The sequence below is a fragment of the Pleurodeles waltl genome, chromosome 3_1 (genome assembly GCF_031143425.1).
Source record: "Pleurodeles waltl isolate 20211129_DDA chromosome 3_1, aPleWal1.hap1.20221129, whole genome shotgun sequence".
Classification (NCBI taxonomy): domain Eukaryota; kingdom Metazoa; phylum Chordata; class Amphibia; order Caudata; family Salamandridae; genus Pleurodeles; species Pleurodeles waltl.
The window spans coordinates 1992234224-1992255195 of record NC_090440.1 but is presented as its reverse complement, the minus strand read 5'-3'; the positions used below and the strand labels follow the sequence as shown (position 1 = coordinate 1992255195).

The window sequence follows — 20972 nt, the reverse complement described above, 5'->3', positions numbered from 1 at the left end:
CACCGTCAGAATCTTCACTTTGACTTACATGAGCAGAAATGCTATACATGTCTGTATATAAACGAACACCTACACGTGTGTGTATATGTATAGTGTGTGTGTGTGTGTATATATATATATATATATATATATATTTACGTATATATATATATATATATATATATATATAACTACTCTCAATTAGAACAGTCCGAATCTTCACTTTGAGTTTATTACGTGAGGAGAAATTAAGTCACTGTCTGTTCACAGCAATACCATCTGTAGTACCCTGTATAGAAAGCCCAGAGCGGTCTACAACATCTCCCACAGTAATACTAATTGCCTGAAATAGTGGAGGTGCAGTGTTCCTTATGGGAACTTGCTTTACCCAAAATGTAATTGTTATAGTCGAGAAGGTTTTAAAAGGTTACAAGAAGAAATGAGTGAGGGATTTAAAAGCACAGGATACTCCGTTCTGGTACCTGAGTAAGCCAAACCTTTTATCCAACAGTAGGTGTTAGCTGACAAGATCAAGCACATAGGTGAGCCTGAAGCAAGATTAATTACCATCTATTCTGGTGACCCTTTCCAGATATACAGAATATTATGCAGAAATTGGCATATTTTGAGATTTCATGAGATCATAGAACACAGTCAAGCACGTATTCACAGGTGACATAAGTACTTCCATAAAAAACATCTTGTATATGGTCTCTTTATAACATCAGGCAACATAAGATAAAATATAACCACAACAGACTTTTACCATTGCATGAAGTGCATGGTATGCAGATGTAGCAGCAAAACTACAAAATATTGAGTCCCAGGCAAAAGTGAACCAGTTTTGATGAATTTCTCAACTGCAATTTCAAATTCCACAGTCTGCTGCTTGTAATGTCCGTGCGATTAAAAAGTATGTAGGCAGCATGATACACCCTACCACAAATAGAGACCTTAGAGTGCATGGGTGGCATCCCAAATGTTGATTTATTATATATGGTGGCAAGGCACTTCCAAGTATACCATCAGCATTCACCACCTTTCAATTTTTTCTGCCTACATAGGATACTCCCAAATGAACAAGGAGATAGAGTTTTAGCCCTAGAGAGCCTTGAGTCTAATTACATCATTCAGCTACAGACTAGAATCCCCTCGGGCTTAACAGCCATGAAGATTCAGCCACACATCTGGAGTAAAATAAATGCAGAATTAGCTCTTAAGTCTGTAGGTTGTATGGAGGAGGCATATGAGGCATGTTTCTAATATGTAGTGGATAGCTTGGCACTTTGAGCCATATTTATACTCTGGTTGCGCCGAATTTGCGTCGTTTTTTTCGACGCAAATTCGACGCAGAACTAACGCCAACTAACGCCATATTTATACTCTGGCGTTAGACGCTTCGGGCGCCAAAGTGCCCGGAGTGTGCGTCATTTTTTAGCGTGAACCCCTTCCTTGCGTTAATGATATGCAAGGGAGGCGTTCCCGTCTTAAAAAATGACTCCCAGGCCTTTACGTGGTATTTATACTCCCGGGCAAAAGAGACGCCCGGGAGTGGGCGTGGCCAAAAACGGCGCATTTGCGCCGCTTTTTAACACCTGGGTCAGGGATGGCGTTAAGGGACAAGTGGGCTCAAAATGAGCCCAGAGTGCCCTCCCCTGCCCCCAGGGACCCCCCCTGCCACCCTTGCCCACCCCAGGAGGACACCCAAGGACGGAGGGACCCATCCCATGGACATTAAGGTAAGTTCAGGTAAGTATTTTTTTAAAAAAAATTTGTGGCATAGGGGGGCCTGATTTGTGCCCCCCTACATGCCACTATGCCCAATGACCATGCCCAGGGGACATAAGTCCCCTGGGCATGGCCATTGGGCAAGGGGGCATGACTCCTATCTTTACAATGATAGGAGTCATGTTGATGGGGGATGGGCGTCGAAAAAAAATGGCGCAAGTCGGGTTACGACGATTTTTTCGACGCAACCTGACTTGCCCCATTTTAAGACGCCCATACGCCATTTTCCCCCTACGCCGGCGCTGTCTGGTGTACGTGGTTTTTTTCCACGCACACCAGGCAGCGCCGGTCTGCTAGCGCCGGCTAACGCCATTCAATAAATACGGCGCCCGCATGGCGCTTCAGAATGGCGTTAGCCGGCGCTAATTTTTTTGACGCAAAACTGCGTTAGCCAACCCTGATACCTTTCAGTTTACAGCACCTAGAAGTTCCTTTGTGTTCATTTTTTTAATGATTATTGAGCATTTAAGGGCAGTAGGGAGTAATCACACAGTACAGTGAACAGGATTGTTAGCCATCTATTTTGTTTGCCATCAGTGAATAAAGAAGCAGTTTGGAATTTCCTATCATCGCCTGATTCAAAGTTTGTTAGAGTTTCTATGATATCTATTTATCTGTCTGTCTGTCTATCATTACATTACAGAGTGGCAGTAACCACTCTGTAATTATAGTTAGGGTTACCAGAGGTAGGGATTCCTCATATTTTTACCCATTAAAAACTTAGCTCCTGTAGGAAGCTGGCTCTGTATATACTATATCAAAATGAGATATAGTGTGCACAGAGTTCAGGGGTTCCCCAAGAGGCTTCACAGAGGCAATGATCGATAATACTAATGCTCTATTTGTGGTAGTGTGATCGAGCAGTTAGGCTTATCAGAGGGTAGTGTTAAGCATTTGTTGTACACACACCAGCAATAAGTGAACACACACGATTTATTTATTTATGACCAATAGGTTTTTATATAAAAAAAATATTCGGTTGTTAATTGATCTTTAGAACCACAGGATTCAGTTAGCAGGTAAGTACATTAAATGAAAGGTACTTTGCATAGTAATAGTTAGGACTTCAAATCAAATCAATATTGTACGCTGTTTTCATTAAAATGGCAAAAAACTATTTTAAAAGTGGACACTGCAATTTTCAACAGTTCCTGGGGGAGGTAAGTACAGTATAGTTTCAGAGGTAAGTACCACACTTACAGGTTCAGTCTCTGGGGCATAGGGAGCCCACCATTGGAGGTTCAAGAAAACCCCCAGCACCAGCAACACAGGGTCGGTCAGGTGCAGAGGTCAAACAGGAGCCAAAATAACCTGGGCGCCTATAGAGTCAGTGGGGTTCCGGTCTTCTTGCAGGTAAGTACGCGTGTTGTCGGAGGGCAGACCGGGGGGCTTAGAGGAGCACTGGGGGCCCAAGTAGGCACCAAACATGCACCCTCAGCGGCACGGGGGCGGCCGGATGCAGGGTGCAAACAGGGCGTTGGGTTCCCAATGGAACTCAATGGGTGGACCCCACGGGGTCACTTAGGCGCTGCAGGCAAAGCACAGGGGGGCATCTCAGGCAAGCCACCAACTGGACAAGGAGGAGGGCCACCTGCTGGTCACTGCTGCACCAGTGGTCGGTTTCTCTTGAGTCTGGGGGCTGTGGGTGCAGTGCTTCTCCAGGCATCGGAAATCTTCATCCCGGGCAGTCGCGGTCAGGGGGTCCTCATGATTCCCTGTGGAGAGGTCAGCCCAGGGTGGACACAAGGTCGGAATCACCTGGGGGTCCTCTCTGCATAGTTAGGCCACCTGGACACGGACCGTGGTCGTCGGGTGCAGAGTTGTTTTGGAATCACGCTTCTAGAGTGAGGTTAGAGTCCCTTGAAAGGAGTTTCCTTTTCTTCTTGTTGGACAGGTCCGCTGTCCACAGGAGTTTCTTGGTTCTCGGTAATGCAGGCAGTCCCCTGGAGGCTTTTCAGGGGTCGCTGGTCCTGTAGAACACGTCCCTTTTCTTGTGCAGGGTCTGTGAAGCAGGAGACGGGCCGGTAGGTGTCTTTTTCTTCTCTGCAGTGTTTTCAGCTCAGCAGTCCTTTTCTTGAGGTCATCCGGAATCTGACTAGCTTGGTTCAGGAAGCCTTTAAATACAATATTTAGGGGCCTGGGGGCAGTAGCCAATGGTTACTGTCCCTGTGGGTGGCTACACCCTCCTTGTGTCCACTTCCTTTGGGAGGGCTGGCACATTCCTATCCCTATTGGTCTCTGTCCTCCAAACCAAGATGGAGGATTCTGAAATGAGGGGGTCACTTCAGCTCTGGACACCTGAGGTGGTGACTCAGTGTTTTTCCTAATTATACTTCTGGACTTGCCTCCAAAAGTGGGGGCGTGTCCGGGGCGGGGGGGGGGTGTTCTTCACCACTAGCTGGTGTGCCCTGGGGCACTGTAACACGTGGCCTGAGCCTTTGAGACTCACCGCCAAGTGTTACAGTTCCTGCAGAGGGATTGGGGTGGGGGGGGGGGGGTGAAGCACCTCCACCCATAGCAGGCTTTTAATTGTGGCCTCAGATGGTACTAAGGCCCTCACCCCAGGAGGGTCAGAAACGTGTCTGCTAGTGGCAGGCTGGCACAGACCAGTCAGTCCTACACTAGAGGATTGGGTAAAATACAGAGGGCATCTCTAAAATGCCCTCTGTGTGCTTTTTCTTAAATAAATCCAACACTGGCATCAGTGTGGGTTTATTATTCTGAGAAGTTTGATACCAAACTTCCCAGTATTCAGTGTAGCCATTATGGAACTGTGGAGTTAGTTTTGACAAACTCCCAGACCATATACTTAATATGGCCACACTGTACTTACAATGTCTAAGAATGGACTTAGACACACTATAGGCATATTGCTCATGCAGCTATGCCCACACCTGTGGTACAGTGCCTTAGGGCTTTAAGGCCTGCTAGAGGGGTTACTTACCTATGCCACAGGCAGTGTTTTGTGTGCAATGGGATGACATGTTGACTTTGTGTGTGTTGGTGGGGAGTAAAAAGGCAATCTACAGTGGCAGTGTGCATGTGTTAGGTGAGGGGTCCCTTAGGGTGGCACAACACATGCTGCAGACCTTGGGGACCTTCCCTGGTCACAGAGACCTTGGTACCACTGGTACCTTTTACAAGGGACTTATTTGTGTGCCAGAGGTGTGCCAGTGGTGGAAACAATGGTACATTATTAGTGAAATAACACTGGTGCTGGGGCCTGGTTAGCAGGGTCCCAGCACACTGTCAGGTCAGCATCAATATCAGGCAAAAAGTGTGGGGGTAACTGTAACAAGGGACATTTTCCTACAGGTACTATCAGTAAGTATTTGTTAAGTTATGAGGCATTTTAATTTAGTGATATCTGTCACAGTATTTTACCTAAATTTTGCAGTATTGCATGAAAGTACTCTGGTACATAGTGATGACAAGTCATTATGTGATTGGCTAATGACTGCCTTTACCAAAGTTAAAGGCAGCCATGTTGTTGTTAGGTACACTTTGCTTGTGTTCTGCGTTTCACCCTTAAATGTATGCAAGTATTAGGTTTAATAATTTTTCCTTACCTATTACCACTTTATTGAAGTGGCAATAGGTACGGAAAATTATAAATTTCATATATATATATATATATATATATCTATATATATATCTATATATATATCTATATATATATATATCAAACAAAGGCCCTTTCAGGGTTAGAGCGACGCATAAATTATGCAAAAAACAAAGGAGAACTCTGGGAAGTTCCCAATTTTAGGTGGAGAGCTGCTCTAGTAAGGAGCACCCTGCAACACCAGCGACACTCTAGATTTGCTCACCTCAAATGTCTGCTTATCTAGCAAAGTTTTTAAGCATAGGATCAGCACAGTGCTATCCTCGCCGAGCTAGATAGTGACAAAGTCTTTTGCCATTTGTACAGCAAAATCTTTAAGCATAGGATTGACACAGTGTCATCCTCGCCGAGCTGCAAAATGACAAAAGCCATTTACCACTCCAGGCACAGTATTACAGCTTTGGACTGGTCAAATACCGTCCAAGCCAACCTGGAATGAGTAAAGCAACCCCTGACACGTGTTTCGCTCTCATTAGAGCTCTTCAGAGGAGTATAGCTTTGTCCAGACACAAGGGAGCACCCAGTATAAGTCAAACAAAGGCCCTTTCAGGGTTAGAGCGACGCATAAATTATGCAAAAAACAAAGGAGAACTCTGGGAAGTTCCCAATTTTAGGTGGAGAGCTGCTCTAGTAAGGAGCACCCTGCAACACCAGCGACACTCTAGATTTGCTCACCTCAAATGTCTGCTTATCTAGCAAAGTTTTTAAGCATAGGATCAGCACAGTGCTATCCTCGCCGAGCTAGATAGTGACAAAGTCTTTTGCCATTTGTACAGCAAAATCTTTAAGCATAGGATTGACACAGTGTCATCCTCGCCGAGCTGCAAAATGACAAAAGCCATTTACCACTCCAGGCACAGTATTACAGCTTTGGACTGGTCAAATACCGTCCAAGCCAACCTGGAATGAGTAAAGCAACCCCTGACACGTGTTTCGCTCTCATTAGAGCTCTTCAGAGGAGTATAGCTTTGTCCAGACACAAGGGAGCACCCAGTATAAGTCAAACAAAGGCCCTTTCAGGGTTAGAGCGACGCATAAATTATGCAAAAAACAAAGGAGAACTCTGGGAAGTTCCCAATTTTAGGTGGAGAGCTGCTCTAGTAAGGAGCACCCTGCAACACCAGCGACACTCTAGATTTGCTCACCTCAAATGTCTGCTTATCTAGCAAAGTTTTTAAGCATAGGATCAGCACAGTGCTATCCTCGCCGAGCTAGATAGTGACAAAGTCTTTTGCCATTTGTACAGCAAAATCTTTAAGCATAGGATTGACACAGTGTCATCCTCGCCGAGCTGCAAAATGACAAAAGCCATTTACCACTCCAGGCACAGTATTACAGCTTTGGACTGGTCAAATACCGTCCAAGCCAACCTGGAATGAGTAAAGCAACCCCTGACATGGCAAAAGACTTTGTCACTATCTAGCTCGGCGAGGATAGCACTGTGCTGATCCTATGCTTAAAAACTTTGCTAGATAAGCAGACATTTGAGGTGAGCAAATCTAGAGTGTCGCTGGTGTTGCAGGGTGCTCCTTACTAGAGCAGCTCTCCACCTAAAATTGGGAACTTCCCAGAGTTCTCCTTTGTTTTTTGCATATATATATATATATATATATATATATATATATATATATATATATATATATATATATATATATATATTTGTTTTTTGTGTGTGCACGGAGTACCGCATTACTGCCTCAGTAGCACTGCAGTACCGAAAATACATTTAAAAAAAGTTTTAAAAAAATGCACTGCATTACCCTATATTTTGCAACTATAGGGTACTTCATATCTAAAACTTCAGTACAAAGAGTAAGCAGTACGGCGGTAATACCTAGAAATTATTGTGGTACTTAAAGAAACAACTGCTCTACAGATATACAGAAGAGTTTAAATACGTTTCTCTAACTATTAACACTTTAATAAAAGTGGTAATGGGTAGGGAAAATTAATAAAACCTACTACTTACCTAGATCTAAGTCCCTTACTCACAACACAGCGGAACCCAGCCAAATGTGCTGAAAACTACATGGCTGCCTCTTACCTTTGATAGACACAGCAGCTACTTGCCAGTCACATACTGCCCTATCATGCCCATGTGCAGCCGTATTTGATGAACTTACCACAGTATATCGCAATACAGTATATAACGTATTTTAAAAAGTATAACTTTATCATTATTTACACTATTCACACAAGCTACCAAGAATACAATTTACACCAAATCTATTTTCCTGCCACATTAACATCTAAATCCGTGAACACAATTTCACGTTACGTCTGTTTCAATTACCACACTTCACTGTACACCCCTACACTTTACGCTACTTCATTCTACACCATTCTACCCCAAACCACTCCACACTAATCCAGTGTAGTCCACTCTACACCACTAAACTGCACACTATAGCACACTACATGACTCCATTGTCTAATAACCCAGTTTCTGCAAGTACGTTTTACGTCCTTCAACACTATGCTTCTCCACTCTACGCTAGTCCACTGTGCACAACTCCACTCTACGCTATTCCACTGTATGTCACTTCAGTGTATGCTAATACTCTGTATGCCACTCCACTGTACACCACTTCACGACAATCCACTGCATGCTAGTACAATATACATCATTCCATTCTATGGCACTACACTCTACATCTCTACATCACTCTACTCTAATCCACTCTACCGTAGTACACTCTACTCCACAGTACGACACTCAGCTCTACACCACTCCACTGTACGCCATTCCAGTCTACGCTATTCCACTGTACCACGCTTCTCTACATTAATGTACGCCACTCCACTTTATGCTATTACACTCTCCACGCCTATCTACCTCACTCCAGTGTACGCTGTTCTACTATGTAACATCTGTATATGCCACTCTACTCCACGCTATTCAATTGAATGCCACGATACTGTACCTCACTCCACCGTATGCCACCCCTTTCTACAATTCTCCACTGTATGACACTCCACTCTTCATCACTCCACTGTACGCTCTTCTGCTCTACTTCACTCCACTCTATGCTGTACTACTGTATCCCACTCTTCTATACAGTATTCCAGTCTGTGCCACTGCCCTCTATTGCTAGTCTCATCTACGCTACTCCACTCCATGCAGCTCCACCCTTGTCGCTTCCTTGTATGCTGTTACACTACGCCACGCCACGCCACTCTGACACACCACTGTGTGACACTCTACTATATGTGATTTGTGAGGATTTGGATGTACTATATGATATGGCTGTGGTGCCTTATCATGCAGTACTCTCATGAATACTGTCTTGGGTCCAGTCAAACCTGTTTACTTAACCTCAAGATCAATCCCTGGCTAGATGTGGCTGTGGCAGTAAGGCTTAGCAAAGGAACTATATGTAAAGCATTTAACAGCACCAAACAACAAAATAAGAAAGCAATGACACACAAAAGAAAAAATACACCAGTTTATAAAAATAGATTATGTTTTTATAAAGTTTTAGAGACCTTGATGAACAAGATCCACAGGAGAGTTCTTGAGCTACATTTTTTGAAGATATTATCACTTTTCAGTGCAACTGCAAACAAGCATTGCTCAACAAAAACGTTTGAAAATTTTGAAACGGTTAGTTTGGCTTCTCTGGCCTGTGTTGGGCAACCAGTTCCGGCAGGTTAGAGGTTTAAAGGTCCAGAGTAGACACTTTGGACAGTTATCTGTTTTTTTTAGCCAAATCCAAACTTTACAGGACAACCTCAATAGACTTTAATGGAGTGGTCTTGAGGCTAATGGGTGAAGGCAAAAGAGGCTCAAAGGATGTTCCGGTTGTGGTGCGGTTGATGGGGATGTCTTTGCGTGTGTTCCTCGGTTCACGGGTGAAGTGGGGCGAACTTGGCCACAGATCAGGGTCTCTGGAAGTCCTATAAGTTACAGTAGCAGGCCAGCTGATCCTGGTCATTGTGCCCCGTGGTTGGGGTGAAATCCTTAGTTAGGTGCTACTGTCCAGTGGGTACAATGAATCTGGGCTTGGATAGCACCTCTGGGTCAGGCAAATTCAGGTGCAAGTTTCTCAGATTTGCAGAATTTCTGTGGTGGCTACCAGCTTGTCGGTTTGGGCTACTTCATCTCTTGTGCCCCTAGAGCTGGTTCCTGGAGATCAGCCGACTGATCCTTCGAGCCACTGTTGTAGGTTAGGGCTGGGAATCAACTTCTCCCCCAGCCACGAGCCATAGACACAGTCCAAACTTTGCAACGTAAAATGAATGGCTGTGATGTAATGACTACGTAAATTCTGCCTTAACTGAAAATCTTACACTGCTGGACACAGAGGAAAAGAATAGCAGAACATTGTTTCCAGGTCTATCCATTATGTTGTTCATCACTCATGGTGTTGCATGCAGATTAATGAAGCAGCCTAGGCCACCTCCTTCAGGGATTGCTGGTGCCCAGAAAATATTGGGTACTGCCAGACTCTTTCCAAGCACCGAACAGCAGGAATAGGATTTTACCCTGTTTGGGAGGACAATTGAAAAAAGAAAAAAAGGTGGGGGGGCAAGGACGTTCTCTTTGATGCATAGCTTTATATACATGTAATAAGGGTGGCCTAGCCACACCCTTTTACAACATGTATGTATACGTCAGTAGACTAGCCAGTGGGTTAAAATGTGACAAAAATATTGGCCCTTTGTCAAAGGTACCTGCTAAGCATCATTTTCCCGTGGATACCATTTAAATTCACGATTTAAATTATAAGCTTCATCTTCTGTTTCCATTTAAAAAAGCCCTACTTTGAGGGTGTAGTTTGACTCTGCTTTTGCAGTCTGTTAAGTAAAAGGGTCCTTTGTTTAGTTGTTTTTTATTAATATTTTTTTAAAGCACCTAGAAGCAATTATATTAAAAATCCAATCATTTTCCTCTCCTTCAGGGCCGGATTGATATATTTCATTCTTTAAATTGTAAACAACAAACACGCACAATTTACAGAATTAGATATAATAAATCATTTATTTATAAGTAAGACTGTGTGCTTTACTAAAATCAGCATATTTTTGTTTCTCATTACCAATGTTATGATTTGCAAAACGAAGTATAGAACATTCTTTAGTAGCACAAACCTTTATATGATAGCTAACTCTCTTTACCAGCCTGACATAACAAACACCACCCTTAACCTGTCATACAGACCACTCCTACCTACAGTTCAACCTGATGCTAAACACAACCTACCATACCAAATCGATCACGTCATCTACTTATGATATTTAATATACTTTCCTGTGATACCTACCATATCATACCTCTACTAACCAACCTCTTCATCTCAGGCATATGTACCTTGATACATATACCTGAGATGTCTATGTTACCTAACATACCTAACCGACCTCTACTAACTGACCTCTACACCTCAGGTATATGTATCTTAAACTTGCACTGAGGTTGCTAGTTAGTGGAAAAGTGCAATATTATGCTGTGCGACCTCAATTAATGCCTGAAGGCACTGCAGCCTGCTGCGAAAGTACTTTTGTGTAACTTGAGTGAACTCTAGTAAGGGCCTAAGATACAGCAGGAACTTGTGAATGACATTGCTTCTTTAAAAATAATGAGGGGTGTTTGCTTTTCCAATGCTTGTACTACTCTGAGGTGCATGCTTTATTTTGGTAAGTCTTTGCAGTCATCAGTTTTAAAGGTGCAGTGTTCAAATAAACAAAAATATGAGCATTGGGAAGCAGGGCTGCATATAGTGTTTTGTCTTTCTAAGGGTAATAGCATTTTTTTGCAGAACAATTCAGAAGCTTATTTAATTCTCTGAGAATGACTTATGGGATTTATTCTGCATTCTAAAGGTCTTTGCTTTTATTGTTGTCTTGTTAATTGAATGCCGAGCTAAGGGAATGAATACCTTTTATATTCCTACAGCGACGCTACATGGTATGGTGGTTAACATTTTCAAGGATATACTCTGCCATTACACCTTCTGCCAAATGTATTTTGTATTTTTTCAAAATGGAATGGCCTTGTGGAGAATTGGGGGGGGTGGTGGGGGCTTTGTGTGTGTGTGAATGTGTATGTATGTGTGTGTGTGTGTATATGTGTGTATATATGTGTGTGTGTATATATATATATATATATATATATATATATATATATATATATATATATATAATATGTGTGTGTTTTAATAGGAAAGGTGTTATTGATCTTCTCTCTCTGTTTTTGTTGTTGACCTTTAGCGTTGGCTGACAGAACAGAGAGCACAGTGCCCTCACTGCAGGTAAGACTGCTGCTATTTTTGCCATATGATTTTGTTTAAAATTCATGTCAGGTTACCTATGTTTGTGTCTGTTCTGCCATAAATTAACGGTTCTTAACCATGTGATGGATTAATTCAAGTGCTTGAGCCTGATTCCCAAATGTATTTCCCGCCATAAATATATGTTCTGATGGATACAACTACCTATTTTTGGTCGTAAAGAATAAGTTACTTACCTTCGGTAACGCTTTTTCTGGTGGATACATTAGCTACCTGTGGATTCCTCACCTTATGAATTCTCCCAATGCACCAGCATTCGGTGGACATTTTCTTCCCAGCTCTTCACGACGAGGATATCACAATTGCACAGCTCCGCACGCGACTCCGCCTGATGTCATTGTGGCAATAATAGGTCCACGTTGGCGTGCTGACGTCGGTTCCCTTTTTTCCGTGCCTTCGACGCAAACGGTTTTCTCCTAGCTCTCGGGGAGCTACTGTTTCGAAGGTGTCTTTCTATCTCTAGTTACAATGTCTCCTAGAAAGTCAGGGTTTAAACCTTGTCGTGAGTGTGGGGGTCTGTTTGTCACAGAACCTCATGATGACTGCTTACGGTGTCTAAGTTCCGAGCATGACGTGGAGGAGTGTGTGTCCTGCCAAAGGATGAATCCGAAGGTGCTGAAGGAGAGAGAATCCAAACTCTTTCTGGCTAAGGCGAAGAAAGGACACAGAAGTCATCGGAGATAGTCTTCCCATAACTCATCGAAGAAGCATAAGAAGTGGTGCAGGCACAACTCTCGCCGTCGGTCGGCTAGAGGTCATTCACAATCCAGGTCTCCATCTAGACGGCGTCGTGCGACATGGGAGGTTAGTCCTACTGTGACCCCACAGCCTCAAAGTCCTCAGGCTTCTCCGGTGCCATCGGTCTTCGAGGTGGTTGGGCCCCAAGAGAGTCCTCGCTTTTCGATGCCCAGCCGACCCAAATGCTGCAGGAAGATCAGCGGTATCCTTCCTTCCCTGCTCCAGGAGCGGATCAGGCAGCATTTGTGAATGCCATGTTCAACATGTTTAAGGCTATGGCCCCTGCTGGTGCACCGGCTGGTCCCACATGTCCTTTGGCATTCTCCTTTGGATCTCCGGGTCCATATAAGTCAGCGCCGTTAATGCCTTTTTTTCCGGCTGAGGGTGCTGGTTAGGTGCCGATGACACCGCCTCATAGGCCTACGACGCTGATGACATTGCCTTTTAGTCCTGCGGCCCCAATGACGTCGCCTCATACGCAGTCGACGCCAGTGACGGACGTTTTGCACCAGGCTCCTTCCCTGTTACACCTTCGCCCGCAGTATGGCCCTAAAATCAGTCAATGCTACCTGTGTGTTAGGTAGATATGTGCACACCCTGATGGACGCGGCTAAAGCTGTAGTTCCTGACTTACAGCAGGATAGGCAGGGGCAGTTCAGTGAGCACCTGTCAGACGCTCAAGCTGCGGCTAAGCAGATCATCCAGTCTGGTCTAGATACTACAGGCTCTGTGGCCAGGGCGATAGCTACTTCAGTCACCACCAGGAGGCATGCATGGCCGAGGTCTTCCGGCTTTCTAAGGATATCCAGACCACTTTATTGGACCTGCCTTTTGACGAAGAAAAGTTGTTTGGGGACAAAGCTGACTCTGCCTTAGTGCGCCTCAAGAAAAGTAGGGCCACAGCGAAGTCTTTGGGTCTACAGGCTTCTACTACTACCCCTTTCTGGTCCTTTCGAAGACCCCACTCCACAGTCCAGCAGCCTGCCAGCCTTCCATATAGATCCTTTAGAGGGTGGGGGAGAGTTCGGACAAAAGGGGCCACCCAGCAGCACCATGCATCATCCTCTTCTTCTGGGGGAAGCACAAGGAAAGCAGCCCTAGTTTTCTACCCATTTTGAGTCACACTTCTCCTGTAGGGTAAAGGTTACTTCTTTTTTTCTGCGAGTGGGAGTTAGCCACATCGGACTCCTGGGTTCTAAATATTGTGAGGAAAGGGCCTTCCTTTTTGGGAGTTTTCCCCGCCCATCCCTCCCCGTCCTTTGTTTTGTTCAGAAGACCATCTCCTGCTGTTGCAGCAGGAGGTTCAAGTCCTGTTATCAAAAGGCGCAGTGGAGTTGGTTCCAGAGCAGGAAAGGGGTCAGGGTTGTTATTCAAGATATTTCCTGATCCCTCAAGAAGGATGGTCGATTGAGGTATCTCCTGGATCTGAGGATTTTGAGCTTACTTTCATATCCCTATTCTCAAGTCGCACAGGAAGTATCTCCGGTTTGTGGTGGAGTCGCAACACTACCCGTTTGCGGTCCTTCCTTTTGGTCTTACTTCAGCACCTCGAGTCTTCACGAAGGTGATGGCTGTGGTTGCAGCAAGTCTCAGGAGGAAGGGAATATCGGTATTCCCTTACCTGGACGATTGGTTGATCAAAGCCAAGCCTCCAGAGCTCGTGCTGTATCAGCTTCAAATGACAACTCAGTTGTTGTTCGACCTGGGTTTTTCGGTAAACATGGCCAAGTCTCACCTGGAGCCCTCTTAGCGCCTCCTGTTCATAGGGGCAGTACTGGACCCAACATTGAATCGGGCCTATCCTCCATCTCAGCGGATTCAGGACATTCAGGCGTTGATTCCAGCATTTCAAAATGGAGCGGTTGTTCCAGTCCTCAAGGTCCTACGTCTGCTCGGTCTGTTCGCTTCTTGCATTCTGTTAGTCACTCATGCACGCTGGCACATGAGGGCTCTTCAGTGGTGCCTCCGCAAGCAGTGGTTTCAACACAAAGAGGATCTCGGAGTCGATAAAGATCTCCACAGACGCTGCAGCGAATATATGATGGTGAGCTGTGGACGGCAACCTTTTCCAAGGAAGGCCGTTTTCACTACCGCCTCCGGTGTCCACGGTCATAATGGATGCTTCCACTCTAGGGTGGGGAGCTCATCTGGGGGACCTGGAGATCAAAGGTGTTTGGTCTCCAGTGGAACAGACTTTTCATATCAATCTGTTAGAATTGCGGGCGATACGTCTGGCTCTCAAGGCCTTCCTCCTGTCCCTTCGCGGTCAGTCAGTTCAAGTCTTGACGGACAACACTACTACAATGTGGTACATCAACAAGCAGGGAGGAGTAGGGTCGTACCTTCTCTGCAGAGAGGCTCTGCGACTCTGGTCCTGAACCATCGAATTTGAAAAGTAGCAAACCATCTGGCTGAAGTTCTCAACGTACGTGCGGACGGTCTCAGTCTGCATTTCTCGGCCGATCACGAGTGGCATCTCCATCCAGACCTGGTCCTTCACATCTTCCGGATGTCAGGTTTTCCACAGATAGACCTGTTTGCCACTCGGGAGAATGCGCACTGCCCGTCGTTCTGCAGCCTCCAGTATCCGGTACAAGGAGCATTGGGGACGCGTTTCAGATGTCTTGGTATGGCCAGTTACTTTACGCGGTCACCCCTGCCCCCTACCCCCAACACCCTTGATTACTGGAGTTCTGAGGAAGTCTCTCCAAGACCGAGCCCAGGTCATTTTAAAAGCTCCGGATTGGCCAAGAAGGGTGTGGTACGCAGACCTTCTTCAACTCTCACTGTACCCTCTGCTCTGTCTCCCTCACAGGGCAGACCTCCTTTCGCAGTCGCAGCAGCAGGTTCTACACCCCACCTCCAGGGCCTGCACCTGCATGCCTGGAGATTGCATCGGGCAACCTGAGTTACTTTTCTCTCCCACCAGAAGTGGTGGATGTTATTTTATCGGGCAGGCAACACTCCACCAAGTCTGTTTATGCCGGCAGATGGGCGAAATTTGTGGCTTGGTGTGGAGAGAGGAAAAATTGATCCTTTGAAAGCCCATTTGTCTGATGATCTGATGTTTGCTTTGACTTTAGCACAGAAGGGTTGTGCAGTTGCGACGGTCAAGGGCTATTTATCAGCGCTGTCGGCGTTTCTGTGCCTTCCTGATCAACCTTCCTTAAGTCCCCTATAGTTGTTAGGTTCTTAAAAGGTCTAACTAATAGGTTTCATCCCACTCCGTTTCTCATGCCTCAGTGGGATTTGAATTTGGTTCTTACTTTCTTAATGGGTTCACCGTTTGAGCCTATGCATTCTTGCCTGTTAAGGCTTTTAGTTTCATCACTGCTATCACGTCTGCTAGGCGTGTGAGTGAGCTCCAGGCTCTTAGTGTTAAACCTCCCTTTACATCATTCTATGCTAAGAAAGTGGTGCTGAGAACCAGGGCCGCTTTCCTTCCTAAGGTTGTCACTCCCTTCCATATGGGGCATTCTATAACACGCTAATCCTTTTACCCTCCTTCCCATCCATCGAAGGAGGAGGAAAGACTTCATCGCTTGGATCCAAGAAGGGCTCTGAGTTTCTACATTGAGAGGACAAGAGACTTTAGAGTTGATGATCAACTTTTCGTTGGATATGTGGGCAAGATGAAAGGCATAGCTGTCCACAAGAGAACCTTATCCAGGTGGGTCATTCTTTTTATTAAGATCTGTCATTCATTGGCAAAGAAGGTTCTGCCTGAGGGTATTAGAACTCATTCTACCAGGACTGAGTCTACCACTTCGGCCTTGGCTAGAGGTGTCCCAGTTGCTGAGATCTGTAAGGACGTAACTTGGGCTTCCTTCCACACTTTCGCATTATTGCTTGGACTCCGAGGTTAGGAGGGACAGCCGTTTTGCACGTTCTGTGCTGCAGGATGGTGTGACAAGTCAGGCACCCACCTCGGTGCGGTACTGCTTTGGGACTCTATTCATAAGGTGAGGAATCAACAGGTAGTTGTATCCATCAGAAGAACAAGTTACTTACCTTTAGTAACGCTTTGTTCGATGGCATCTGTCGCTGTAGATACGCATGTTCTGCAATAGCTCGCCATCTGGTGTTGGGCCGGAGTGTTACAAGTTGTTTTTCTTCGAAGAAGTCTTTCGAGTCACGGGACCGAGTGACTCCTCCTTTTGTCTCCATTGCGCATGGGCGTCGACTCCATCCTCGATTGTTTTTTTTCCGCCATCGGGTTCGGACGTGTTCCTGTCGCTCCGAGTTTCGGAACGGAAGATTAGCTAATTTCGGAAGATTTTCGTCGGTATTGTTGCGTTCGGGATCGGCGTACTTAGATTCCACACCGCATCGAAGATCGAAGAGCTCCGGTGCCCTTCAGGGTAGTTTTTCGATCCCCCGTCGGGGCCTGGTCGGCCCGACCGCGTGCTGAAGAACGCCGATGGAACGGACCCCGTTCCGTTTCTGCCCCAAATGCCACAATAAATACCCCTACACAGACCAACACTTGGTCTGCAACCTGTGCCTGTCACCTGAGCACAGCGAAGACACCTGCGAGGCCTGTCGTGCGTTCCGGTCCCGAAAAACACTCCGAGACCGTCGAGCCAGAAGACTTCAGATGGCGTCCGCACCGACAGCCCAACAGGAGTTCGAGGAACAGGAAGAGGAAGGTACCTTCTCGATCCAAGACTCAGACTCCGAAGGATTCGACGATACACAAACCGTGAGTAAGACGTCGAAAACCACACAGAGACACATTTACAAGGCCCAGGGGACGCCACTGCCATCCGGCCATGGCTCCACCCATAAATTCGGTGACCGACCGTCGGCACCGAAAAAGGCCCAAACAGTGCCGAGATCGTCCGACTCCGGTCGAGACACCGGCACGCAGCCTTCTCGGGACCGAGAAAGTGCTGGAGACAAGCCTCGACACCGAGATGCCGGTGTGGACACGGCTCGACGCCGAGACAGCGGCACCGAAACAGATCGACGCCGAGAAGTTTCGGCCCCGAAAAAGAAAAAAGTCACCTCGGAGCCGAAAAAACACGCAGACAGGGTTTCGATGCCGAAACAAACTGCAAGCGACCCAGCTTCAGGCTCTTATACAGAAGAGCACTCGCTAACCTCCCAAATGCAAAAGCATAGGTTTGAGGAAGAGCTACAAGCAACTGATGTGGACCATACGCAAAAGCGTATCTTCATACAGCAGGGGACAGGAAAAATAAGCACCCTTCCCCCCATTAGGAGAAAGAGAAGGTTGGAGTTCCAGACTGAACAGACACCACAACCAAAAGTGGTGAAAAGAGTTACCCCACCACCCTCTCCTCCGCCCGTGATTAACGTCTCACCAGCACAAACTCCATCACACTCCCCAGCTCACACCACCATGAGCCAGGGTGACCAAGACCAGGACGCATGGGACCTATACGATGCCCCAGTGTCAGATAACAGTCCGGAGGCATACCCTACGAAGCCATCTCCACCAGAAGACAGCACCGCGTATTCTCAAGTGGTGGCTAGAGCAGCACAATTTCACAACGTAAGCCTCCACCCAGAACAGGTCGAGGATGATTTTTTATTCAACACACTCTCCACCACCCACAGCTCATACCAAAGCCTGCCTATGCTCCCTGGTATGCTCCGGCACGCAAAAGACATCTTTAAGGAGCCGGTCAAAAGTAGGGCCATCACACCAAGGGTGGAAAAAAAGTATAAGGCGCCTCCTACAGACCCGGTTTTCATCACTACACAGCTGCCACCAGACTCTGTCGTTGTAGGAGCAGCTAGGAAAAGGGCCAACTCTCACACATCTGGAGATGCACCACCCCCAGATAAAGAAAGCCGCAAGTTCGATGCAGCTGGTAAAAGAGTCGCAGCACAAGCTGCAAACCAGTGGCGCATCGCGAACTCCCAGGCACTACTTGCGCGCTATGACAGAGCCCACTGGGACGAGATGCAACATCTCATCGAACATCTGCCCAAGGACTTACAAAATAGGGCAAAACAAGTGGTTGAGGAGGGACAGGCCATTTCCAACAACCAGATCCGCTCCTCCATGGACGCTGCAGATACAGCTGCACGGACAATTAATACATCTGTAACTATCAGAAGGCATGCATGGCTCCGAACGTCTGGATTTAAACCAGAGATTCAACAAGCAGTTCTCAATATGCCTTTTAATGAAAAAGAACTGTTCGGTCCAGAAGTGGACACAGCGATTGAGAAACTCAAAAAAGATACGGACACTGCCAAAGCCATGGGCGCACTCTACTCCCCGCAGAGCAGAGGGAATTACAGCACATTCCGTAAAACGCCCTTTCGAGGGGGGTTTCGGGGTCAGAGCACACAAGCCAGCACCTCACAAGCAACACCGTCCAGTTACCAGGGACAGTATAGAGGAGGTTTTCGGGGACAATATAGAGGAGGGCAATTCCCTAGAAATAGAGGAAGGTTTCAAAGCCCCAAAACCCCTACTACTAAACAGTGACTCACATGTCACTCACCCCCTCCACACAACACCAGTGGGGGGAAGAATAGGTCATTACTACAAAGCGTGGGAGGAAATCACTACAGACACTTGGGTTCTAGCAATTATCCAGCATGGTTATTGCATAGAATTTCTACAATTCCCTCCAAACATACCACCAAAAGCACAAAATTTAACAACACACCACTCCAATCTCCTGGAGATAGAAGTGCAGGCACTATTGCAAAAGAATGCAATCGAATTAGTGCCAAACACACAAATAAACACAGGAGTTTATTCACTGTACTTTCCGATACCAAAGAAGGACAAAACGCTGAGACCAATCCTAGACCTCAGAGTAGTGAACACTTTCATGAAATCGGACCACTTCCACATGGTCACACTACAAGAAGTATTGCCATTGCTAAAACTACACGACTACATGGCAACTTTAGACCTCAAGGACGCTTATTTCCATATACCAATACACCCATCGCACAGGAAATACCTAAGGTTTGTATTCAAAGGAATACATTACCAATTCAAGGTACTGCCTTTCGGATTAACAACCGCACCAAGAGTCTTTACCAAATGCCTAGCGGTAGTCGCTGCACACATAAGAAGGCAGCAAATACATGTGTTCCCATATTTGGACGACTGGCTAATCAAGGCCCATTCGTTCATAGAGTGCTCAAATCACACAAATCAGATCATACAAACCCTCTTCAAACTCGGGTTCACCGTCAACTTTACAAAATCCAACATTCTGCCGCGCAAGGTACAACAATACCTAGGAGCCATAATAGACACATCAAAGGGAGTAGCCACTCCAAGTCCACAAAGAATTCTAAATTTCAACACCATCATACAACGCATGTATCCAACACAAAAGATACAAGCAAAGATGGTATTACAACTCCTAGGCATGATGTCTTCATGCATAGCCATTGTCCCAAACGCAAGACTGCACATGAGGCCCTTACAACAATGCCTAGCATCACAGTGGTCTCAAGCACAGGGTCACCTTCTAGATCTGGTGTTAATAGACCGCCAAACTTACCTCTCGCTTCTGTGGTGGAACAACATAAATTTAAACAAAGGGCGGCCTTTCCAGGACCCAGTGCCACAATACGTAATAACAACAGATGCTTCCATGACAGGGTGGGGAGCACACCTCGATCAACACAGCATACAAGGACAATGGAACGTACATCAATCAAAACTGCATATCAATCACCTAGAACTTCTAGCAGTTTTTCAAGCACTAAAAGCTTTCCAACCAATAATAGTTCACAAATACATTCTCGTCAAAACAGACAACATGACAACAATGTATTATCTAAACAAGCAGGGGGGGGACGCACTCCACGCAGTTAAGCCTGCTAGCACAAAAGATTTGGCGTTGGGCAATTCACAACCAAATTCGCCTAATAGCACAATTTATACCAGGGATCCAAAATCAACTCGCAGACAATCTCTCTCGAGATCACCAACAGGTCCACGAATGGGAGATTCACCCCCAAATTCTGAACACTTATTTCAAACTCTGGGGAACACCTCAGATAGACTTGTTTGCGACAAGGGAGAACGCAAAATGCCAAAACTTCGCATCCAGATACCCACACGAACAATCCCAAGGCAATGCCCTATGGATGAACTGGTCAGGGATATTTGCTTACGCTTTTCCTCCTCTCCCTCTCCTTCCTTACCTGGTAAACAAACTCAGTCAAAGCAAACTCAAACTCATATTGATAGCACCAACTTGGGCAAGGCAACCCTGGTACACAACGCTGCTAGACCTATCAGTGGTACCCTGCATCAAACTGCCCAACAGGCCAGATCTGTTGACACAGCACAACCAAAAGATCAGACACCCAGATCCAGCATCGCTGAATCTAGCAATCTGGCTCCTGAAATCCTAGAATTCGGGCACTTACAACTTACCCAAGAATGAGGTTTGTTTGCTACTGCCATATTAATCAAATACAACCATTACACACAACTCCAGAACATGTAGTGGGTTACTTGCTTCACTTACAAAAATCTAACCTAGCTTTCTCTTCCATTAAAATACACCTTGCAGCAATATCTGCATACCTGCAGGCTACCT

The 20972-nt window shown here is 45.9% G+C and overlaps 1 protein-coding gene across 4 annotated transcripts in view; it reads left to right on the top strand.

Annotated features, from left to right (window-relative positions):
- Positions 1-20972, top strand: part of TRIM37 (tripartite motif containing 37) — a 943514-nt gene that overhangs the window by 55365 nt on the left and 867177 nt on the right. For 2 of the 4 annotated variants that reach the window (XM_069226401.1, XM_069226400.1), the window contains exon 3: positions 11600-11640. The exons of the other annotated variants lie outside the window; for them this stretch is intronic. In XM_069226401.1, coding sequence (XP_069082502.1) covers positions 11600-11640 — 41 coding nt within the window. The remainder of the gene's footprint in view (positions 1-11599; positions 11641-20972) is intronic. 4 annotated transcript variants of the gene reach the window in all.